The 24,024-nt window shown below is 40.9% G+C and overlaps 1 protein-coding gene across 1 annotated transcript; it reads left to right on the top strand.

Annotated features, from left to right (window-relative positions):
* Positions 1 to 519: 519 nt before the first annotated feature.
* Positions 520 to 23,132, top strand: LOC139911172 (ER degradation-enhancing alpha-mannosidase-like protein 3). Its single transcript, XM_078285877.1, has 20 exons — positions 520 to 1,404; positions 1,566 to 1,611; positions 3,872 to 3,972; positions 6,434 to 6,473; positions 7,131 to 7,243; positions 7,552 to 7,705; positions 7,924 to 8,058; positions 8,605 to 8,710; positions 9,026 to 9,123; positions 9,296 to 9,421; positions 10,217 to 10,300; positions 15,073 to 15,156; positions 15,855 to 15,979; positions 16,203 to 16,368; positions 16,842 to 16,999; positions 17,132 to 17,249; positions 17,758 to 17,931; positions 18,407 to 18,572; positions 19,646 to 19,837; positions 20,255 to 23,132. The coding sequence occupies exons 1-20, from the start codon at positions 1,253 to 1,255 to the stop codon at positions 20,539 to 20,541; spliced, it is 2,625 nt and encodes an 874-aa protein (XP_078142003.1). The 5' UTR covers positions 520 to 1,252; the 3' UTR covers positions 20,542 to 23,132.
* Positions 23,133 to 24,024: the final 892 nt, after the last annotated feature.

Raw genomic sequence — 24,024 nt, 5'->3', positions numbered from 1 at the left:
GTGACCCAGGTAAATGGGTCATGTTACTTAGCTGTTTCAGCTCATCTTTCATTTTAACCTATTATTCCAGAGACACACAAAGAGACACAAACAACTCTTTGATGACATTTTGAAATTAAACTGTCTACAGATAATCCAGTGGTTCAGTTTCTGACCCCAGGAGCCATGAGTGCACCTAAAAAAGTATTAAATGTGAGTGGACTACTATCCTTTGTTGTTGTTGTTGTTGTTGTTGTTGTTGTTGTTGTTGTTGAGAAAACTAGACAATAGACAAATTTGCTCCCAATTTAAAATTAGGGATATCGTTTTTCCCCCTGCTCCATCACATCACCCAGTCCTTATTTCACAAAATGCGTGGATTAACTTGCTGTTCAGGACAGGACTGACTCCACCCACCCAGTGACGTATAGTCCCTTTCTTTGGTGACCCCCCCGGAAGTGTGTTAGCTGTCTGTACGGTCTATGGTCCGTACAGCTGAAAAAAATCCTGACTCTTCGTTGACAGCTCGGCACACGACGTCAGGGGACTACGGTGGTGATATTTACCTACGTGTCATCGATGATTTAATTGTCTAATAGTTAGACAGCGGGCATAGCAGGTGAACCCTGAATATTTAGATGGAGACGTTGTTTTAGCCTAGCTGCCTTTTTCTAAATATGCTAAGTTAGCTAGCTAACTCGCCTTGATAATAAGCTTACGGCGAACTAGCAACTTGTTAGCTAGCTAACGGTAGGGATCCTCCCTGCTCCGTCTGTGTTGGTTAGCCAGCGTTAGCCATATAGCAAACTTCTTCACTGTGCCATTAGTTTGGTAAATACAAGAATATTCGCCTCACTCGGATTATTGATTTCAGCAACAAGAAGTGCGCCGTTAGGTCTGCCAAACCTTTCTTCAAACAGTGCTTCGCAGACTTATTTTTCCTCGCAAGACTCAGCTCTAGCTGGCTGCATCTTTTGTTTACAAAGACAGCGGTCACCTGAAGTGCTCAATGGGGATGTGGTGGTCCTAACAAGGCTGCTCAACTACAGCACAGCCGCTGTGGCGGGGATATGGAAGCGGTGCTGGGAGGCAGCTAACGTCAGCAAACGTTAGCCACATCTCAACAATTAACTCTTTGGTGCGGAACCCAAAATGAGGATCAGGGTTTTAAAGGAGGAGAACTGTGCTTGCTGGACTGTTTGATTTTGCGTGGGCGCTGGGCAAAGGACAGGGTTTTGTTTATCCGTTAAAGCTTAACCTGAGGTGAGATTACATGAGGAGAATAGGAAATAAGCTTTGCTGGGAAGTGGGCCACCCTCCTGGCATTGGAATGATGCTTAAGTCTCTACTGCTCACCAGTCTTCTTGGCTGGGCAAGTTGTCAAGAGAGCCAGACTATGACACCGGAGGAGAAGACTGATATCAGGTGATGTAGACAAACATGTAAACGTGTCTCTGTGTGTTTGTCTACGAGTGAGTGCAAGTGTGAGAGCTTTCACAACACCATGACAAAGCATTACCACTTTTGTGTTATGTCGTTATTATCTAATTTAATCAGTTTGTCTCTACCTTTTGTTGTTGTTGTAGGGACCAGATTGTTGAGATGTTTGATCACGCTTACGGCAGTTACATGGTAAGATCTTACAGTAACAGCAAACCACTTTGATTATTTCTTATCACTACATTTACATTTACAAAACGTGAGTTTGGTATTAAAAGGTTTTATCTGGCTTTTTTTTTTTTTTTTTTATCAAAAGTTATCCACGTAATCTGAATCTTTGAATGTTACTTGATGCTTGTGTGGTGTTATTTATTTATTTATTTTAAAAGAGGATTTTGGGGTTAAATGTTTAAAAAGGTATAAAGTTATCTCAGAAACTGCATTTCACTTTGGAACTATAATGTTCTATTTCCCATCCAATGATAAACTTTAATGTTTCAGTATCAACAATGCAGCCATATCCTGTCTGAGGCTAGCTAATGTCTGATAGTCTGAAAGGGTATAAATAATGGCACGCAAGCCAAAAAAAAGGAAAATGATTAAGGTTAATGATCATGTAGAATGCAGACTTGCAGGATTTGGTTGTGGCTGCAGTGTTGGTCTGGTACAGCAGTTGCTTGAATTGAATCATTCTGCGTTTGTTGGCGCTCTAGATTGTATTCACTCTGGTGTTGTCAGTGGTGTGATGAGGCAGTGGACAGGCAAACATAGATGCATGCCTTAAAGGATAATTCCGGATATTTTCAACCTTGGTTTTTCCTAATTTTTGCCATCATGACAATTGATTGTGTTCAGAACTTCTTCACTTACTTCACTGTAGAGCTTTACATACTTCCAAGTAAATTATATTTAACCTGAATGCCAGAGGAAGAAAATTATAGGAAGAACTCTGTGTTGTCAGCATAGCAATGGCAGGATAATTTTGGGATGTGATTAAAGAGCCAAGGCATCTAGTGTAGAGATATAAGAGAAGGAGGGCCCAGGAAGAAGCCCTGGGGAACCTCAGTGGAGAGGACACATGTGGGACCCCTCCATTATACCTAATGAGTTTGTCCAGACAGGTACCTACCTGGTACCTACCTGGTGAACCCTGCGAGTGTACACTCAGAGACCTCCAGGTCATCAAGAAGCATCTAGTGGTTCAAAGTGTCTAATGCAGTGGGCAGGTCTAGAAAGAAGAAGGCCTTAGGGAGAGAGAAGCAGATCTTGCCATGTGTAGTTCTTCAGTAACAACAAAGATTGCAGTCTTAGTAGAAGTAAAGCCAGACTGGGCAGGGAGAAACAAGCTTTTCTGTGAAAGAGACAAGAAAGTTGGTTAGAGGCAGCATGTTCCAATGTGTCTGATAGAAATGAAAGGCGCAATACAGGTCTGCAGTTTTTGACGTTAAATGAGACAAGTGTAGGCTTATTGAGAAGAGGAGTAACTCTTGCAGACTTGAAGGTAGATGGTACACAGCCAGATGTCAGTAAGAAATTGATGATGGTAGTCAAGAAAGGGAGCAGATCAGCTGTAGAGTTGGTCTGGAGGAAGTTAAAGAGTCAAGGCTGATGGTAGCCATGCCGGCGGAGATCAATTTTAGCTGTTTCTGAGGCGAGAGTGGAGTTGAAAGGTTGATTTAGCAGCAGAGATGGATATGCAGACAGAGGAAAGGAGAGATTAGCCCATTCTGAATTAATTTTGTTTGCTGTGAAAGGGGTGGTATAAACCCATGATAATCCATTCATATTCAGGAGAATATCAGCAGCTAATAGCCATATAAATGCTTAAACCTACAACTTTCCTTGGTTGGAACGCATAACATTCTTTCTGCATGTGTTTGTCCACTTCACTAAGTCAGTAGCTCTCAATCCTGGTCCTCAGGACCCAGAGTCCTGCTGGTTTTCAACCAAACCACTGGATTAAGTGATGTCAACAAGTAAATGCAGTCAGTTGTTGTCTTTTGAGTCTTGTGATTTTTGGTAGCCGTAGGTCAAGTGTCCAGTGAGTCACTTACATGTGATAGAATAATACTTTTCCACATTTAAAAGGTTTTCCTTGCCACCCACCCCAAGTGTTTTTTGTTCTTAACACTTTTTATAGATTTTTCTTGTAGAAGGGATTTGGATGTGTAACGCTAGTCCCTTTTCCTTTTTACAGATTCAGAATGGCCTCCAATAGCCTAATGTTTTTTTTCCTAAAAGTTGTTTTCTTAGGGGTTGAAGACTTCTGTCTCTTTACAAAAGCCCTCTGACCTGCTGGCAATTGTCTAATAAAAAATCTTATTATAATGACATTTGAATACATCAGTCCTCTGAAAACATGAAACAGATGTTTCATGTTTTTTTTCCCCCTCCTGCTTATTGAGGAACTTCTCAGTAGACTGACAGTGTCTGTCCCATGTTTGTGCTGCAGAAATATGCCTACCCAGCAGACGAGCTGATGCCTCTGAGCTGCAGGGGGAGAGTCCGCGGCCTGGAGCCCAACAGAGGTGACATCGATGACTCCTTGGGGAAGTAAGTTCGCCATCTACCTACATCTGAAATCTAGAAGGATCCAGTGAGGTCTGTCCCTGTTTAGATCTGCGTCACATGGTTTTCATTCCCTAAAGCAAATTAACCATTTAGGCTATTTCTAAACCATGTTGGTAATGATAAATGAAAATATCAGTGAGTTCACTTCACAGCCGTTTACTTTTTAAAGTGTAATATCTATGCAATTCTACTATAGAGCTGTGCTTAAGGCTCAATATTTTTTTTTACCACTGACTTGCTGAAGATAAAAAGTAATTTCTGCCCCATGTTCACAGAACATATTCAATTGCTGAATCTGACTAAATTATTGGGTCTGACATCAGACTATCCTTAACCTGCTTTCAGGATTCACTCTCCACTGTGAATGGGCTTGGATTGTGTCTTATTGTTTTCGTATTTTAACTTATCTTTATTTTAGAACATCTTAACTGCTGTGATGAAACTCTGGGTTGATCTTCTCTCATGTTTCCTGTCAGTCTCCACTAGGGATGCACCGATCCGACTTTTTCAGTCCAGATACCGATACCGATAACTGGGCTTTGGGTATCGGCCGATACCGAGTACCGATCCGATACCAGTGTTTAATTAATAAACTGTAGGCTATGCCTCACTGTGTGGAAGAGACTGGGATCATTCTTGACTTTAACATTGCTTTCCTAACTTTGTAAAACAAAATGTAACAAATAAATACATAGATATAAATGTACTCAATTGTTATTTATTATTAAAATAATAAATAATCGTGCTCCAGCAACTTGGTAAAACATCTTCAAAATTAACAGGAATTACAATTCAAGTGTAAACCTTTTAAATGCAGCAACAAATTGGTCAGGAATTAAAATTCCAGTATAAAACAATACAACTGCATCAAATGAGAACAAAATGTAAACATTAAATCACAATTAAGTCACAAACTAGTGCAAACAAACTTGATAAATTAAATCACAATTCACACAAGTAGTATAAACAAGTAACTTGGTAAAAACAAAACATTCAAAATATGCAGAATAAGCCTAAATTACTGAAATAACTCTGGCTTAACTGGTAATCTTGCTTTATGAAACAGCCCTCAGAAAAAAAATCAAGGTATGTTAGTCTGACTATGTGTCAGCCGAATGGAGCAGCAGTACCTGACGAACACGGAAAACGCTTTAAATCGTGTTGTGGCAGGAAACAACGTTGACCTACAGCCGAGTCCCCGTAAACCTTGGATTTATGAATGGAGTCTGGCTGGACGCGCCGATTGTATAATTGGTGGAAAACTACTTTACCTCACAGGTTAAATGGCAGCCTGCTCGGCCGCGCGGTGACCCGGGAGAGTTTAAACATATAACCGAGACAAAGTATTCATGCAGGTGTGTTTTTAACTACCGAGCATCAGCACCGACCCCCGGTCAGCTCACCCCGACCCCCGGTCAGCTCACCCCGACCCCGGCTCTGTTATGAGGGTTGGGCGCCAGGTTAGCTTGTTAGCCTGGATGCTAGCTGCGGGAGGCTCGCGCCCCACGAGCGAGAATTCAGTGCGGGAGACGCTGCGCGCGGCAGGCGGGATCCTCCGGGATCCTCCGGAGCTGCTGGACCGGAGGAGCCACCGGACGGACCGAAGGCAAATGGCCGGGTCTACCGGCGCGCTGCTGACGCATGACGTAGTATGCGCACGTAGACATAAACATAGAATTGAATTGAATAGATCGGCCCCATTGTCACCGATACCCGATCCAGCTATTTGAGTCAGTATCGGACCGATATCCGATATCAGTATCGGATCGGTGCATCCCTAGTCTCCACGGTATAATATCAAATAAATCAGCCTTAAATGTATTAAAATAACAAAAAAAACAAACTCTCGAGCTTGATTGCCATGAGTTTTGAAATTGCATTGGCACACAAGCTGTGAAAGCTTCATGTTTGTATTGCTCCACATATTGGAGCAAAGTAGAGCTGTAAGTTGCAAAGGAGGTGACAAAATAGAAAATAAAAAATATTACCATGTCACTATGCATGCCCGTAGTTTATTTTTATGTCAGCAAATATGTTAGAAAGGGTGATGTTTATGTAATTTCAGCTCTTTGAAAAGGATAGTGTGTCTTCAAAGCAGACAAGGACTCAGAACCCCGTTGGATTTGTTATGCTCTGCTCTGTTCCAATTAGACAGATGTGATTTGGCTTGGGAGAGATGCCCTAGTTTTTCTGTGATTCAAGGATTAGATGCTAATTCAAGTCAATGAAATTTACAAAGAAGTCATTAGAGCATGTATACATAATGCGGTACATCAATTTTTACCCCACATGTTGTGTAATGTAATTTCACTGGAAATGCAACAGATTTGTTATTTAACAGCTGGTAGTTCATTGCCTATTAAAATTGGATCAGAAAAAAGATAGGAAACCAGGTCCACCATGCTCTGCCACAGACTCTCATCACCTTTTTTCTGTGCTCTAGGTTTTCTCTCACACTGATTGACACCCTCGACACCCTGGTGGTGAGTACTTGCTTTGACCCTGTTTTGCATGGCTAGGAATGGATCACGTGCTTAAAGGTGGTTTCCTCTGGGGTTTGAGGTCATCTAGTCCTTCTGGCCCGTCCCTCATTGAACTGTGCACATGATGTTTTGGGACGTGCTTAGAATATTTGAGCAAATATTGACGTTAGGACACCCTTCACCGTTTAATGGGTGATGATATCAAACAAAGCAGCAGCTTTATACACCTGTCCGTTGGTCTTGATGCATGTCCACACACAGTTAGACCGTGTTTCACAAGCATATGCCTGCTAGAGCCTTAGTGAGTAAATAGAGTGATTGTTAGTAAAGAAGTCTTATTATTTTCGATTCGATTATTTTCGATTTCGATTATTTTCATTATCGATTAATAATGTTTTGAAATTGTTTACTTACAAAAAAAACCCTAAAGTACTAATTTTGTGGTGATATGAAATGGAGAAAAGCAAGCAAATCTTAGCATTTGTGAAGCTGTAACCAGCAAATATTTGGTACTTTCACTTTATAAGTTACTAAAACGATTAATTGATTATCAACAGTATAATCAATTCATTTTCTGACAGTTGATTAATCAACTAATTGTTTCAGCACTAGTGTAAGTACATTGATTTGTTCCTGCCTGCTTGTCTGTGTGAGCAGGTGTTAAACAAGCTGGATGAGTTTGAGGATGCAGTGAGGAAGACTGTGAGGGACGTGCGCCTGGACAACGATGTGGTCGTGTCTGTGTTCGAGACCAACATCAGAGTCCTGGGGTATGCAACATGTCTTCTGCACATTTACTGTTTTATGTTCTTTTAACCTAATTTTTAAAAACAGATTAGTCTATGTAATGACATATCTGACTGGAGTGGAATGTTTTTGATAATTCTTCGTCAGCATGCAGAGTTAGTTCACTTCAGTACCGCTTATTACTGTTATTGGACAGAACTGTTATTGTATTGTAACTAACAAGACTCACCCTAGTCTCAAGTTGTCCTTTATCTTTTTTTCCTTTCTTTCTTTTCTATTTTTTTTTTAAACCCATCTCTTTCTCTCCTTCCCTTCCTTAATCCTCCCCCAGGGGCCTTTTGGGGGCGCATGTAATGGCTGACCTGCTCCGTCAGCGTGGGGAGAGGATGCAGTGGTATGGAGACGAGCTCCTACACATGGCCAAAGAGCTGGGCCATCGATTACTGCCTGCCTTTAACACCACAAGTGGCCTTCCCTACCCCAGGGTACGCCTTATTTCATCGTAAAATATCAGTGTGGTTTTTTCTTTATATGAAGATAGAGCAGTCAGTGGAGATACTGTCAGAATTGTGTTAGTTTTTCAGATAGTGCATGGGTAAGACAGGAGCAAGGGAATTAAATGGGTGTTTCTATTTCTTAGTTCATTGTTAGTCCTTTGTTTTGGCATCCAGTTGTACTGATTTGTTTATTTTTGGTTTTCCAGGTGAACCTGCGGTATGGGGTCCTAAACCCCCTCTCACGCACAGGCACTGAATCGGACACCTGTACAGCCTGCGCGGGGACCATGATCCTGGAGTTTGCTGCCCTCAGCAGACTATCTGGAGAAGCTGTGTTTGAGGTATTACCTGTCTCTACTTTCTCCCTAAACATTAAGCAACCACAGCAGAAATAAGGTTTGTTTGTGTCGTCCCTGATGGTATCTTATTTTTAAATGCATTTTCCTTGTCTCCGCCTGGATTGGTTGTATAATCATCTAATTTTTAATTTTGACGAGTCAGATGAATAAATGTGTCAATCAACCTTTTTATTAGGGATTAGGAAGCTTGGGAGCCCACAGCTAGTACATTTCAGACATGGGTAGTGCAAAATTGTCTTAATCCAGAGTTAAAATGTGGGCTAATAAAGATATCATGGTGATGGCAGTGATGACAGCAAAGTAACCGAACAGTCCAAGTGTTCAAGATGGCCTGTGTGGTGATGATTGTGGTTGGAAATACACAACTGAGTAGATGTATGTTTTGTTCGGGTGGTCCAGAATGAGCAAGGTCAAGGAAAAAAAGCCAAAGAAAGGGAACAGCCTTCTATGCACTTTTAATATCAGTTGTTGAATGATGAAAGCATATCATGTCGATGATGATGATGATGGGGATTTTCTTTTTTTCAGGAACATGCAAGGAAGGCCCTGGACGTCCTTTGGGAGAAGAGACAGAGAGGAAGTGACTTGGTGGGAACGGTCATCAATATCCATAATGGAGATTGGGTCCGGAGGGGTGAGGCAACCAAAACACACACACACACACACACACACACACGCATATTCTAATTCTGCAACAAAAAAAAAACTTTGGCAAAGGCTGGAGACAAAATTGGAACCAGAAACATTCTAAAATTGGATTAGCATGATATGGAATACAGAGCTACTTAGAAACACACACACACACACGCACACACACACACACACACACACACACACACACACACACACACACACACAGACTCCATGGATAAACCAGAGAGCAATTTTGAGTCTCTTGCTCCTTTTCTGATGCTCATATCTTCGCTGCCTCTCACCTCTGTGTTTGTAGACAGTGGAGTGGGTGCTGGTATCGACTCGTACTACGAGTATCTGATGAAGGCCTACATTCTGCTAGGAGACAATGTTTATCTGGAGAGGTTCAACATTGTAAGTCACTTTTTTACCCTAAATAAATCTGTATGCAAGCAGCCTGCACCTTCTTTATTGCGCTCCCTGTTGCAACACCATTGGCCCACCGCTGGCTTTGTTTACATAGTGATTGATTGGGTTGAAGACTTTTTGTTGTTTGCTAGCTTTTCACGCTGTTTGTATGCTACAGCACTACAGTGCCATTATGAAGTACATCAGCCAGCCCCCCCTGCTGCTCAACGTGCACATGCACAACCCCACTGTGAGCGTGCGCAGCTGGATGGACTCCCTCCTTGCCTTCTTCCCCGGCCTGCAGGTCAGTGGCAGTGGGTTAAGCACAATTACCACCATCAAAAAATAGTAGAATGCACACACAAAGTGGTGAAGATTAGTTGCAGTGATAAACTATAGAAAAATAAATTGTCGCACACTTTTGCTGTGACAGTTATTTTGCACTGACATTTAAGTTATATTGCTTTTATCAGGGTCTAAAAGCGAAAATGGCATGCAATACCCTAAGTAGCCCATGGACAGATTTGCAATCAGATATTAGAAAGATAATAAAATATAATCCATAGATTAATTTATAAATTATTCAATGGAAAGTATCTATCCTACCCTGGGGTATAATTGTGGATTCAGTATTTTTTTATTGTGAATATTATTGCCCTGTGAAAAAAGGTGTTTAATTTTGATGAATTTAGGTGTATTGGGAATAAACCTGGATGTGCTCAGAGTACAGAACGCCACATCCATTACAATATACTACCATAAACTGCAAGCAAAGAATTACAGCTATTTATAATTGTATACATGTGCAATTCTCTTCTAGCGCACCACTTTGTTTTGGACCCAGTTTGTATGAGGAACGGCTTTTGCATCACTAAGTGTGAAAGTGGCAAAATCAGTATCACGTTGTGCATTTGCTACTTGATAGCAGTACTCAAAGGCAGGAGTCATAAGCATACAGTATCTATTACGTTATAAGTGGTTTAAATTGCTGCCAATTGGCTTCATCCTCAGAATGCTTGATAATTGAAATTGCTCTTTGTGGTAAAACTCAGACTGGAGTATTGTTATGTAGAATGTTGTTTGTCAACCTCACCTACAGGTTTTGAGAGGAGATTTGAAACCAGCCATTGAAACCCATGAGATGCTCTACCAAGTCACCAAACAGCACAAGTTTCTACCAGAGGTAAAGAATCTCAGACCTTCTTCAAAGTGCTCCATTTAATGGCATATAAGTAATAATAATAACCTTTATTTGTATAGCACCTTTCATACACAACATGCAGCTCAAAGTGCTTTACATCAATAAAAGGCAGATAAAAGACAGATAAAAAGATAAAATTCATATAAAAGAACAAGCAAGATGCATTGCATTAAAAGGATCAAATCAAGTAAAATAGAAAGATAGAAGAACACAACAAATACTCCCACTTTTAGATGCACATTGTGAGTGAACCCATATGTTTTTCTTTAATTTACTTTTCCCCTGTCCTTCCTGATTCTACTCTTGATCCGATATTTACGTCAGATCTCACTGCCTCAGGCAGACGAGAATCATAGATTCTCCTCTTGGTCAAAAACCTCACCATCCACAGATGGATGAGAATCCATCTGATTCTACTCTTGATCCGATATTTACGTCAGATCTCACTGCCTAAGGCAGACGAGAATCATAGATTCTCCTCTTGGTCAAAAACCTCACCATCCACAGATGGATGAGAATCATACAGGGTAAAGCTCTGTCCCCCCCACATATAGTGTTCACTTGTGCAAGTAAGCATTACCCGGACAAGACCAATGAAAATTCGTACTTGCCCGTGTCAGCTCTGTTGGGATCCTGAACAGAAACAGTTAAAATGAAGGCTACTTAAAAGCTAAGCTGAAAAGATAAGTTTTTAGCAGTAATTTGAAAATGCAGAGCCCGCCTCTCTAATATTCTTTGGGAGGGTGTTCCACAGTTTAGGAGCATAGTTAAAAAAGGCTGCATCCCCAATCTTCTTTTGAGTGGGGTTTTGTACTAGCAGTAGAAGACCTGAGGGCTCTTGATGGAATGTAGAACAGCAGGGATTCTGTAATGTAGGCCGGTCCTAAGCCATTAAGAGCTTTGTATACAAGTAAAAGAACTTTAAAATCAATTCTAAAGGACACTGGGAGCCAGTGCAATGCAGCTAAAACCGGAGTGATATGCTCTCGCTTCCTTGTTTTTGTTAAAAGCCTAGCTGCAGAGTTTTGGATAAGCTGAAGCCTCTCAATAGACTTTTTTGGGAGGCCGGTAAAAAGGGCATTGCAGTAGTCCAGTCTACTTGTAACAAACGCGTGAGTTAGCTTTTCAGCATCTTTCTGGATTAGGAAGGGCCGCACCTTGGCAATATTTCTAAGGTGAAAGAATGCTGTTCTGGTCACCTTGTTTATATGTGAATTAAAACTTAGATCAGAATCTAAGATAACACCCAGGCTTGTTACTTCTGATTTGATCGAGGGATTCAGGTTCCCAAGTCTTGTGGAGAGTTCTTCTCTTTTGGCTTTGGGGCCGACCAAAAGTATTTCTGTCTTATCTTCATTCAGTTTTAAGAAATTTGTGTTCATCCAATCATTGATAGCCAATAGACAAGTAGTGAGGGAGCTTAAGGCATCTGCATGATTTGGCTCTACAGAAATGTATAGTTGTGTATCATCAGCATAGCTATGGAAATTGACATTATGTTCTCTGATAATATCACCTAATGGAAGCATGTACAGTGAGAAAAGCAGGGGACCAAGACAGCTTCCTTGTGCAACACCAGAAGTTAGATCATGTTTCTCTGATACATGATCTCCAAGACAGATGAAAAATTTCCTCCCTGTAATGTAAGTTCTGAACCAGTTTAGGACACATTCAGAGAGACCAACCCAGTTCTCGAGACGATCTATGAGAATATTGTGGTCGATGGTGTCAAATGCTGCACTCAAGTCCAAAAGAACCAGAACTGAGACCCTGTTGGCATTAGTGCTAAGTCGCAAATCATTGACTATTTTGGTGAGAGCAGTTTCTGTGCTGTGGTTGGCTCTGAAACCTGACTGAAACTTCTCCAGAATGTTGTTTTCATTTAAAAAGTTGTTAATTTGGTTAGAAACCACTTTTTCAAGTACCTTACTTAAAAAAGGAAGGTTTGATATGGGCCTGTAGTTACTTAGGACCCCACAGTCCAAATGTGATTTCTTCAACAGCGGTTTCACAACAGCGGTTTTAAAGGCATCAGGAAAAACCCCAGTCTCAAGTGATGTATTAATGATTTTCAGAGCAGAGTTTGAAACACTATTGAAAACCCTCTTAAAAAATGTAGTGGGGACAGGGTCAAGAGAGCAGGTGGAAGATTTACTCTCTATTATAATCTTATTAAGTTCTGCAACAGAAATACTAGAAAATGCCCTCATGGATGTTTGACTTTTACAAGGTTGGTTATTGAAATTACCAGCACCTGAAGCGATACTAGCCCTGATAGTTGTGATTTTGTTTTTAAAAAAGTTAGCAAATTCCTCACATCAGAGGCTTGGCTTAAAATGTGAGACAGGGGCAGGATTCAGCAGTTGGTCAATGGTGGAAAACAGTATTCTAGGATCACTCCCGCTCTCTGTAATGATCTTTGAGAAATGGGCTTTTCTTGCAGCACGTACAGCATTGTTATATGCAGTTAAGGATTCTTTATAAATGCTACGATGGACCTCAAGTCTAGATTTTCTCCACTTCCTTTTTGCTGCTCTACATGTTCTCTTGAGCTCACGGACAGAGTTATTTATCCATGGTGATATTTTGCCACTTAAAGTCGAGATGAAACGGCATTTCGAGAGTATCTAACTTCTGTATCGTGACGTATTTCCGAGTGAAACAGGAAAGACAGGCGGGACATAACGTTGGGAGGAATTTGATTTGAACGTTGAAAAGTGGGTGTGTCATAACACCCGAAGACACACCGAAGTACCATGCTGTTGCTAGCTAGCTAACTAATGAATCTTAGCCTCTTAGCTCTGTGCGCTAAAAGTTGAAGATTGATTGATGGGTGGATGTCATGATATTATTGGTTGAAATTAGTTACGGGCATGCTTATGTAAGCACACGGCATATTTTGTTTTACAGGAAGAAAACATGATTGAATTTTGATATAAGAATACAATGACATTGATTTTTGGTATTTTTTTTGGCATATATTGTTAAATAGGTGCACAGTATGACCGGGGATGTGATCTAAAAGGGTTAAAAAGGCATTTTTCATTTCATCTCGTCTTTAACCTCTTTTTGACCTTGAGTGGGGCCACTTTGTTCAGTGTATTACTCAGATTGTTATTGAAAGCATCAACCATTTCATGTACTGAGCAGTTTAGATGACATGAGTCCAGTTCTCTTACAAGCTCTGAGAACTCAAGTTCTGCTGTTGCATCTAGGAACCGCTTTTGAGCAACAATTTCTTTCATGTTCCTGGTTACAATCAAATGAGCATCAAAGAATACACAGTAGTGGTCGGAAACAGAGACATTAGACACTGATACATTGTCAATCGTTAACCCTTTCGTCACAACCAGGTCGAGTGTGTTACCATGTTGGTGTGTAGCCTCAGTGACATGTTGAGTTAGTTCTAAACTGTCCAGTAGGTTGATGAATTCCATAGCCTTCGAATCAGACATATTATTTATGTGAATGTTTAAATCACCATTCAAAATTATTCTATCATATCTGGTGATAATAAGTGATGCCAATTCAGAGAATTCTGGGAGAAAAAATGGTAGTTGCCTAGGTGGCCGATAGAGTGTTAAAATAAGTACTGGAGCTTCAGCCTTGAGGACAAAGGCCAGATATTCAAAAGACGAAAACTCTCCTAGATCAACCTTTGTACAGTTAAACTGATCTGAGTAGATTGCGGCTATTCCACCCCCTCGTCTGCCCTGTCTAACTGACTGATAGAAGTTGTAATTTGGAGGACATGCTTCAATAAGTGTAGCATTGCTATTTTCATCTAACCAAGTTTCCGTTAAAAACATGAAATCAAGTTTAAAATTAACAATAAGATCATTAATTAAAAATGATTTGTTTGTTAGTGACCCAACATTTAGTAAAGCTAATTTTGAAGTTTTGACAGGGCCTAAACCCGAATGATGAGGGACACATATCCAATTGTCAAGTTGTTTCACACTTATCAAATTTGATAAGTTTGCAGCATGGAGAGGGTACGTCTTGCTTATTCTACTGCTAGTCAAAACAGGAATGGGGAAAGTTACAGGCACTGACGTAAAAACTCTTGGTGGTGGTTGTGATCCAGCAATACGTGTATTGGGTCCCAGCTTGATATGGGAAATTTCATGAGTACCAGCTACACTGTAGCAGGGACCCCAAGGCCATCAGTTGTTTGCTTCTCCGGTGTTGATATCAGCAACGCTGGTGTGACACAGTGTGCTTGGCGCCTCCAGGATGGATGAAGGTCGAGGGGGGCAGGGAGGGGGAGGACGTCTGGGAGTTGAAGAGGGGGGGCATGGGCGAGGGGGACGAGGGGGGAGAATTGAAGAGCAGGGCTGTGGGGGTGGTGGAGCCTGAGGGCTGGCTAGGACGGGCGGGGAAGCGGTCGAGGGGTGAGTTTAAGTCCAGCATTCACCAGTTCATGGCATATAAGTAGGCTAACATCACTATTTACTATTTATAGTACTCAGCCCATTTTAAGTTACGGCATATTTATAGTAATATCGATGTATAATGTATGCCTATAAAATAAAGCATGAATGAATAAATGTCAGTCATAGCCATTGATTAGTGTTTCAGATATGTAATACTGGTAGAAAATACTCGTAACATCATGCTAATCCTATACAAAACAACAAATACATTTGTTTTTTTGGTCATATTTTTATCAAACCTGTTAGCAAAAGTAAAAAATATGTGTTTGGGTGGAACCAGTGGCACTAACTGGTTCTCATGTGTTCACTTTCCTGTAGGCTTTCACCACAGAGTTTCGAGTTCACTGGGGCCAACACCCACTGAGGCCAGAGTTTGCAGAAAGCACCTACTACCTCTATAAGGTGAAAAAATTAACTGGAGACTTTCATAAACATCAGTGAAGCGTAGTCCCCATTCCTGAAAAATGGGTAAGGTTAGTCAGGGATAAGAAGGCTGATTTTGTTCTCACTGGGTTACCTGCATTAGCGAGTCATGTTTGTTTGTTGCTTGGATGAGAACATCAACCCTGATAAGTGAGCTGTGCACCAATGTTTTTTAACAATTAATTAGTCATACTGTGCAAGCTTGGAGTGGCTATAATTGGTGAAAAGAGAGATTTAAATCATCTTTGATTAAGGGGGTCTTGTTTGCTTGACTGACAGCCTTAGTTTAAGAAATATTTTTCATTTGAGATTAAGATTAAGATTGCACTTTATTGATCCCTGAGGGGAAACTCGGGTGTCACAGCAGCAATTGGCAGAACAATGTACAGTACAGGAAACGTAATAAAAATAAAAACAGTGCAGGAAAGATATAAGGCAATATAAATAAATATAAAGCTATAGAACAATGAAGATAAAAAATATAAAACTATTAAAAGTGTTTCAAGTGTCTAAAGTGTCTAAAGATCTCCACTGAATTGAATTTCTTAGTCTTGGAACTGACTGAACCATGTCTGTGAAACTGGCCCACTGTTCCACTATGAGCACCAAGTGGTTTTATGCTACTGAGACTGAACCGTGTAACAAGTGTGGGTGGGATCATGTGCTGCTCTCTACAGGCCACAGGCGACCCCTACTACCTCAGAGTGGGACAGTCCATTGTGGAGAAGCTCAATGCCTATGCCAGGGTGCCTTGTGGGTTTGCTGCCGTGCAAGATGTCCGCACTGGGACACACGAAGACAGGTAGTGTGTAGGACGAAAACTGTTCAAAGCTTTTTTAAGATGACTGGTACATGTTTGGGTTACTTGGGTTGCAAACAGTTTTTCCTTCTTGATGAAATAGTTGTTGTAATGGAAACTTGAAAAACTGTATAATAACATTTTGGAACTAGATTTTGTGGCTTGAAATTGTTAACCTGTGTGTGTGTGTCTGTGTATGTGTATGCGTGTGTTTGTGTGTGTGTAGGATGGACTCGTTCTTCCTGGCAGAGATGTTTAAATACCTGTACCTGCTGTTCTCTGAGAAGAGCCAGCTGCCCTTCGATATCGACGACTACATCTTCACCACAGAGGCACACCTTCTCCCCGTCTCTCTCTCCACCACCCAGCCCCCATGTCAGGGGAACAACACAGTGAGGACACACACTCACACACATACACACACACACACACACACACACACACAGTCACACACATAACATTGATATTTTTCATTCTGATTGATACAGCTGATATAAGCTTCAAATACACATGAAAAGCCAATTTTGGGGGATTTTTTGGGGATATTTTTTATATTTTTATATTGACACTATTTATATTTTAAGTTATTTACATAATTAACCAAAATTTTTTGACTAACTTCACAATTTAATGTTAGATTATTACAACTAAATGTTATAACGGACATATCATTATGTATTACATTATGAACAAAGGCTATAGCATTATGTATTCTGCATTTTATTACATTATGGAGACTTAATTACATTTTGAGTTTTCATGACTTTATTGCTTTATTGCATTATGTGAAGAGCACAGTTGTTACATAATGAGTAGCTACAAATGCTAACAAACCCTTAAAGTGCTTTTTCAATTTTGACCCCAGGAGGCTGTTCCCATTGCTCAAGAAGAAGACCTGTTCACATACTCCTGCCCCAGCACCCAGACTTTGTTCCCCAACAACCCTTCCTTTGCCAAAACCATCCGGGACAGCTACAAGTACCTCACTGGGGTGGGACGGGCCTTCCACTCCTTGCCTGTCAGGTGTGTGTGTCCAGTCACAAGGATGCTGTTGGATTTAGAGTGAAATGACTGGTAGAATGTGTGAGCCGTAGTCACTTTGAGTTTTGACTTTGTGTGTGTGTGTGTGTGTGTGTGTGTGTGTGTGTTTTACAGGGAAATTGAACTACCACTCCATGACAATGGCATGGAGCCAGTGGAGTTCTTGAAAAGCATGGGCATTTCTCTCACCCCGCTGAACGAGGCCACAGCTGGAGAAACTGAAAGTCACAGGGTACTTGAAGCTCTGCCTGCTTTTTATATTTCTATATCTATTTCTGTATTTCTACATCCATATCTACAGCTGACCAAAACTGGTGGTCAATTAAGTGGAGTGCAGGGCTTGCACAAGGCTGCACCAATGTCTTAACGACCCTCTCAAACATAAAGTGTCCCTGTAGAATTGGGTCAGAACAGCCAATTGGTCCCCATCAAAATCACAGAAGATCTTGCAGCAAGTGATTGTGCAGTCATATAATGCTGATATTTTAAAAAAAAGGTTGTCTGAAAGCCTTTTCTTGCTAGCTAACTACTTGAGCTTTGCAACTTGTAGGGGTGGGCAATATGGGAAAAACTATTCTATCATAATATTTTCAGAGATTTTCATGATTCAACAATATTAGGATTAGTAAATTGTCAAAGAAGATAAATAGGTTTAGAAAACCATGAGAAATGAGAAAATACTGAATCATGAGGATTCATTATTGTTTTCCTTCCAATTTCCTATATGCTATTTCTTTTAGGAGCATAAAGGAGTGTACCGGGTCAAACTGGTGGCAGAGGTGAGCCAGACGCCGGAGGAGGAGGAGGTGGTGCCACACATTGTCCAGCTCATATCCCCCCCATTTCTGGGCAGGACAGTCCTCACTGCTGGACCTGCCAAGTTTGGAATGGACCTTACCAAGCAGGAGCACGGGGTGAGCTGCTTATGTTATGATGATATATCAAGCATCAAATCCCAACAAGTCACATTGCTTTTATATCAAACAAGTCTTTAATTACAGTAACATGCAAAGCAGAATTTTTAGAGTTTGGGAACTTTTATAAAATCACAAACTGTGGATTTGAGTAGATGGGACCTTTTACTTATTTACTAAGTGAATTTACTAATTTACTAACTTTACTAATTCATGGCAGCTAGCAGATTTGTTAGGTTATTTAGGTTAAGTCAACATATTTACTCTTGCCAATAGTGTTTAGATTTTGCTAGAATACTCCAAATGTTTCCTGTTTGCCAAACAAGGAATGTTTCTGTTGTGCAAATGATGCATTTCTATTTTTCTCCCCCCTCTCTCTCTTTCTCCCTCTCTCCTCACACACATGTGCCTCACACTCTTCCATCTCATACCCACACAATCACTTTTGTTAACACACACTCTCTTGTGCCCCCAGGTGAAGGGCAGCATAGTGAAGGCGTCTCCCTACACAGCATGTGGGCCCATAGATAATGCAGGGGATCTTAAAGGCCATATAGCCCTGGCACTGCGTGGGGACTGTATGTTCGCTGGCAAGGCTCGTAGGCTGCAGGAGGCTGGAGCCATAGGAGTCATCTTCATAGGTGAGGAGAACCACAGGAACTGAAACTAGGTCCACGCTGACTCTCCGACGTTCTTTCTACATGTCAAAGCTCAGTACACAAACACACATTCAGACTGCTCATGCATAATTGAGCTCTGTGCAGCTGCCAAAACCAGCATGTGTCTCAGAGCAAGACACCCCTGTTCCAGCTGATGTAATCTCTTTTGTCAAAATCTTCATTAAAGATTCTGTCACTGCTATGTGCCATGAAACCCAATTTTCTTTGATAAATCATGTTTTAGTGGAACAGGTGCTTTCCTACTCTGCAGTGCTAAACACACCCGATTTGGGTTAGAAAAAACGATAACCAAAAAAATCACAGCTGAACTTCAAAATCTTGTATAAAAAAAATTTCAGTGACTTTAAACTAGTAAATGTGAATTATTCTGTCACCATCATGTGTACTTTTGCAGTGTAGATTGCAGTTGACATGGTGTTTTTTCTATTTTATTCAGTTCAGTTAGAGTGCATCTTTATCGCTCAAGGGCTAGAGGTTACAGAGGCGGCTTGTGATTGGAAGGTCATTGGTCTGTGCAGGTGAACAAGTAAAACAAGAATTAGAAACTTAACACTGTTTCCGATGCCTCTCTCTGATTTTAACAGCAGAAACACAGAGAAGTCAGAATCCCGTATTTATATTTCTTCTAGTGTAGCGGAATATTTTTATTTCCCCCAAAGCTGAGGACAGTAAAAGTGAGGAGAGAACGCTGTTCAAAATGGCAATGCCAATTCCACCAAGGATATCAGTTTGCTGTGTCCTAGACCATTTATTTGTTACCTTTATGAACTTGGTCTCTCGTGTTTCCTAGAGATCCACAAACATCCTGCAAAACCTCTTAACAAGGGCCCATTACAAATGAAACTAGAATCTTATCTAGCATTTCTTGCAAAGTATCTGCAGATCAAAATGTTGATCAACTTAAGGCAACTGTATTCTACAGATTTTTCTTATCCTTTTCCCCAGACCACTGAGAGCAGTAACAGACCAGTTATTTGTCATTGTCATTAACTCAGTTTCTGATTATTCCAACTTTGCCCTCTTCTCTTTCCCAGACCACCGTGAGGGGAGCAACAGCGAAGAGACGCCGCTGTTCCAGATGGTCGGAGACGGCGACTCCACCACAGACATCAGCCTGCCTTTGGTCTTCCTGTTCAGCCGCGAGGGAGCCGTGCTCACGGCTGCCCTGGAGGAACATCACAATGTAGATGTGCTGCTGTTGCCCAAGGAGAGGCAGCTGGGACATGGTGAGGATTTCACTCATTAGTTGTCTCTAATAAGCCCCTCTACAGAGAGAGAAATAAATAAATAGACAGAGACATGGATTGGTTGACATTCCTGAAGCTGACATGTGAGCTGTAATTGCAGTTCCCCAAGGGGGAACTGCAATTACAGCTCAAAACAAAGTGACATATTTGTTACTGACGGGAATGTTTACATGTTTCAAGTTCATTTTATTCATATATCCCTTCATCACAAGCATGTCTCAAAAGACTTTACAAAGAATGAGCCTACCTTGATATAACTAACCAACAATCAATCACAGAACAAAAAGATGTATTACAGTATGCATTTGCTCTGTTACTGTTGCCTCGTTTTGAACTTTGTCATAACCTTAGTGCCTCTCTCACATGTAATTCTCTGCTCTCCTCTTCATTGTCCAGATAAGCCCCTCGGGATGAACATCAAGTTCCGTCTAGCAGAGGAGGGCGAGCTGGAGGAGGGTGCAGCGCGAGGGCCCACCCTGGAGTTTGTCCTGGAGAAAGGAGAGGTGCTCCTCGAGGAAGAGGAGGAGGAGGAAGAGCTCAGAGGAGAGCGGCAGTCGCGGCAGCAGTACTGCACAACGGCGTCGGAGAATGACAGCACTGAGCCATGCTCGTCAGCTGTGCTTTCCCCTCTGGATTCATCTCAAAGCCCAAACTCTAATAGTGGACCAGACACGAACCCTTGACCATCGCTGATCCCAAAGCAGCCAAGTTCCTGTGATCCGCTCACACTGATAATAAGGCAGCAGCTTCCTAACACTGATCCTTCGTCAGTATCGAAATGGCACGTGCCTCAGAGCCCTCACTGCCCTCGATGGAGCCATAACTGACCCTGCCTGCATGTTAACAGCCAGTGGAGGAGAGTCAAGCAGTGTGGTAGTCGCACTCACTTCCAGTCCTTTCAAACCTCAAGGTGGTTCTGTAGTTCGTAGACTGACAGTCGTGTTGGACCTTTTTATTCTGTGTGGTGCAGGTCTCTCTTGAAATGAGGGTTTTTATCTCATGAGACTGAACTGGGTAATTGAAGGCTAAGTAAACACAAAAGGATGAAGCATAGGTTAAGATGGATGGGCTAGCGCTGCCTAAACCTAGCCTGTAGTGTTGCTGTTGTAGGCACATACTGTTTTTTTGGTAGTGAATGGTGATAATGAAATAGAGCATTAAATAGGGTTTAAAAATGACCTCGCCATAGAGGAAATTATGAAAAAAGGCAACAGAAACATACTCGGTTAGTTACTTTTTTATGCAACGCAGTTTGTTTTTAGTCTAGATTGCACCTTTCGACTGTTGGAGGTATAGAAATCAATCGGTAGTTAAAAGAGGTGCCTAACATGGTGTTCTCTCAGCTGTGCAATGTGGGTGGTAATTTGCTCCATTTCAACAAGTACTGTTTAATATCTAGTGATGCTGAATGGACTCTTACCAGGCCAGTTGTTTGCTTTGGTTACCTTAACTTCTCAGTAATATAATGTCAGTAGATGAAGGGTATATTGGGGCCAATTTGGAAACCAAGTTTTATTTATTTTGTACTGGTAGGCTACTTCAGGGAATTTCAAGAGTGAATGCAATTTGGCGCAATTTGAACTTTGTGTTGAAGTGTGTGTGTGTGTGTGTAAGTGTGTGTGTGTGTGTCTGCGTTTGTACTAGTTTGTGTTTTTATGTGTGTGATTACTATAACACCCAAGACCACGACTGACCTAATACATCACTGTCTTCACAAAGTCACCTTTCCAGGAATGAAGAATAAAAGTCTTACTTTAAGATTGACACCCATGGATTTTTTTTTATTCTATATGGGTTCTGAATGGGTTCCATGGGCCTGAAGGACACTTGACGCTTGTTCAACCCATAAATATCCATGTAGTCATTCAGTCATTACAGAAATTACCAAAGCTGCAGTAATGTGTACGGCTGCATGTGTTTGCACCCGTTGGCTCTGGATGTGATGTCACAGGTCTACGCATTAGGCTGGTACTCTTAGGTTGGTCTGCAGTCCCAGAATGCTATGCACTTTGGAGCACGGGTATGTTCCTCTATGGCCACTCCTTACAGGGACGACCCACAGCCTGTCTTTGTGTGTGTGTGTCTGTGTGTGTGTGTGTGTGTTGCCATCAACAATTTTAATTGCAAAGAATATCATAAATATCCTACTTGCATAGCGTGATAATGATCCATTTATATTCAAGTTGAAATGTACTATAAAAAAAACCCTCTAGGGTCAGTTCCAAGACATAGCAAAATCCAATTTGAATCATGTTTTGTAACAAACATCACATGTAAGAGTACAGCAAGGTACCAAACATATATCCAAAATGAATCTAACAGTCAAACTGGAAAGGCCAATTGGATCCTGAAAGATTGGTTCCAAAATATAATCGATATGAATTGTATTTTTTGAAATTATTGGATTCATTTCAGAACACGTGTTGTTGGCTCTGTTATCAAGACCGTGATTTACATGCTCTCTCTCTCTCTCTCTCTCTCTCTCTCTCTCTCTCTCTCTCTCTCTCTCTCTCTCTCTCTCTCTCTCTCTCTCTCTCTCTCTGTGTCTCTCTCTGTATCTCTCTCTCTCTTTCTCCCTCTCTCTCTCTCACACACTCACACATACACACTCTTCACAGACTGAGAACTTCATGGGCATTATTATGTGTAACAACTATATGCAACAATTCAGAAAGATGCATAACTCTACATGCAATCAGTTAGGTATTTTGTATTGTTATTTTTTTCATTTCCTTTAATCTCACTAATACTAAATTAAGTTGCATGGGTTTTTTGTGGCACATGGGGTTTATATGATCGAACTACATGGGAATGTGAGCCGATGTTCGTGTAGGAAAAACAGTGTTCCGGTGCCAGAGTATACTTTCTTTTACGTTTGTGCAGTGGACCTCTTTTTGATGCTGCTGACTGAGTTCATTTCAAGTCTTAATCCAACATGACGTGTCTGTTTTATTTTTGTGTGTATGTACAAGGCATTGCCAACCTGTATACCTCAAGACTGTGTACATGGTCTGTAAGATCATTACTATTCACACAGAGAAAAGGACCATGGACACGATGAAATGGAATTTTTTTTAATTTATTTTTTTTTCATGCTATTTATTATTGTGATCAGTTATTCTGGAAGGTTTCTGTTGATGAGTAGCTGAAGCTCAAAAAGTGCCAAAGGGATGCATGACATGGGTCCTGTTTCTGTTTCACATTTTCCTGTCCTCTCTGAGAAGTATTTATTTGCCGACTGTGAGCTGAGGCAATCGCATCAATAAATTTCAAGTCATGATTTCAAATCTCCTTCTGTCTTTGTTATTACTGTATCTGGAAACATATAATCCAAAGTAATATCAGATTTATGGAATTTGGTGGATGTTTTTGTCCAAAGCACTTTACATTACCTTGTATTTTTAGCACTGGTGGCAACAATGGGCAACAAACTAACTGGCCAATTTTAGTGCTGCTTTACCTGTTGAGCTATACAAGATAACATCAACTACTTTATTTCTAAAATCAGTATGTCTGACTGGCATGGTGTTTTTGAGGAGATATTTTCAAATTATAACTTAATTATTTGACAGGTGTGTGGTTGCCTGGTGTGCCTAATTGGTCTTTGTAATTTAATATTTAAATTCACTTTAATCTCATAATTCAAATCCTCTTCCGCACGAGACAACCACAATGGAGATCAATAGTCCCTCTGGTCACCATGGATATTAAATTACAAAGACCAATTAGGCACACTAGCCAACCACACCCCTGTCTAGTAATTGTTATAATTTGATGAGGCCCTAATCCTCTTGGACCTCGTGTTGACAATCACTGTTTTGTTTTGTTTTTTACTGGTTCACAACCACTCAAGCATGGATTTTTGGATTGAGGACATCAAATGTGGAACTTGTGCTCTCAAACAAGACCGCTTTCAGCAGGTGGCAGTGTCTCATGAATGGCCAAAGCAACCATAGGATTTGATTGTAGAAATTCTTGTTTCATTATCATCCCATGTTGCTTTAAGGAGTAAGATGCACTTAGGCATTCTTTGTAGTTTGAGTTTTACCTAAATGGATGGAGAATTAAATCATTTTTATCTATACTTCCTACTTCCTTCCTGTGGAGCGTTCATATAAATCGAATATAAATCATTTATATTCATGGGTAAAAGAAAAGCCATGGAA

Source organism: Centroberyx gerrardi, chromosome 2 (genome assembly GCF_048128805.1).
Source record: "Centroberyx gerrardi isolate f3 chromosome 2, fCenGer3.hap1.cur.20231027, whole genome shotgun sequence".
NCBI lineage: Eukaryota > Metazoa > Chordata > Actinopteri > Beryciformes > Berycidae > Centroberyx > Centroberyx gerrardi.
Note: the sequence above shows the minus strand (reverse complement) of the source record. Positions and strands in the feature narration are given on the sequence as shown.

Excerpts from the sequence above, each read along its gene's own strand:
- LOC139911172 (XM_078285877.1), top strand. The coding sequence starts at position 1,253 with ATGAGGAGAATAGGAAATAAGCTTTGCTGGGAAGTGGGCCACCCTCCT. Across the intron at positions 1,405-1,565 it reads GAGGAGAAGACTGATATCAG|GGACCAGATTGTTGAGATGT; the intron begins GTGATGTAGACA and ends TTGTTGTTGTAG. Across the intron at positions 15,980-16,202 it reads ACTGGGACACACGAAGACAG|GATGGACTCGTTCTTCCTGG; the intron begins GTAGTGTGTAGG and ends GTGTGTGTGTAG.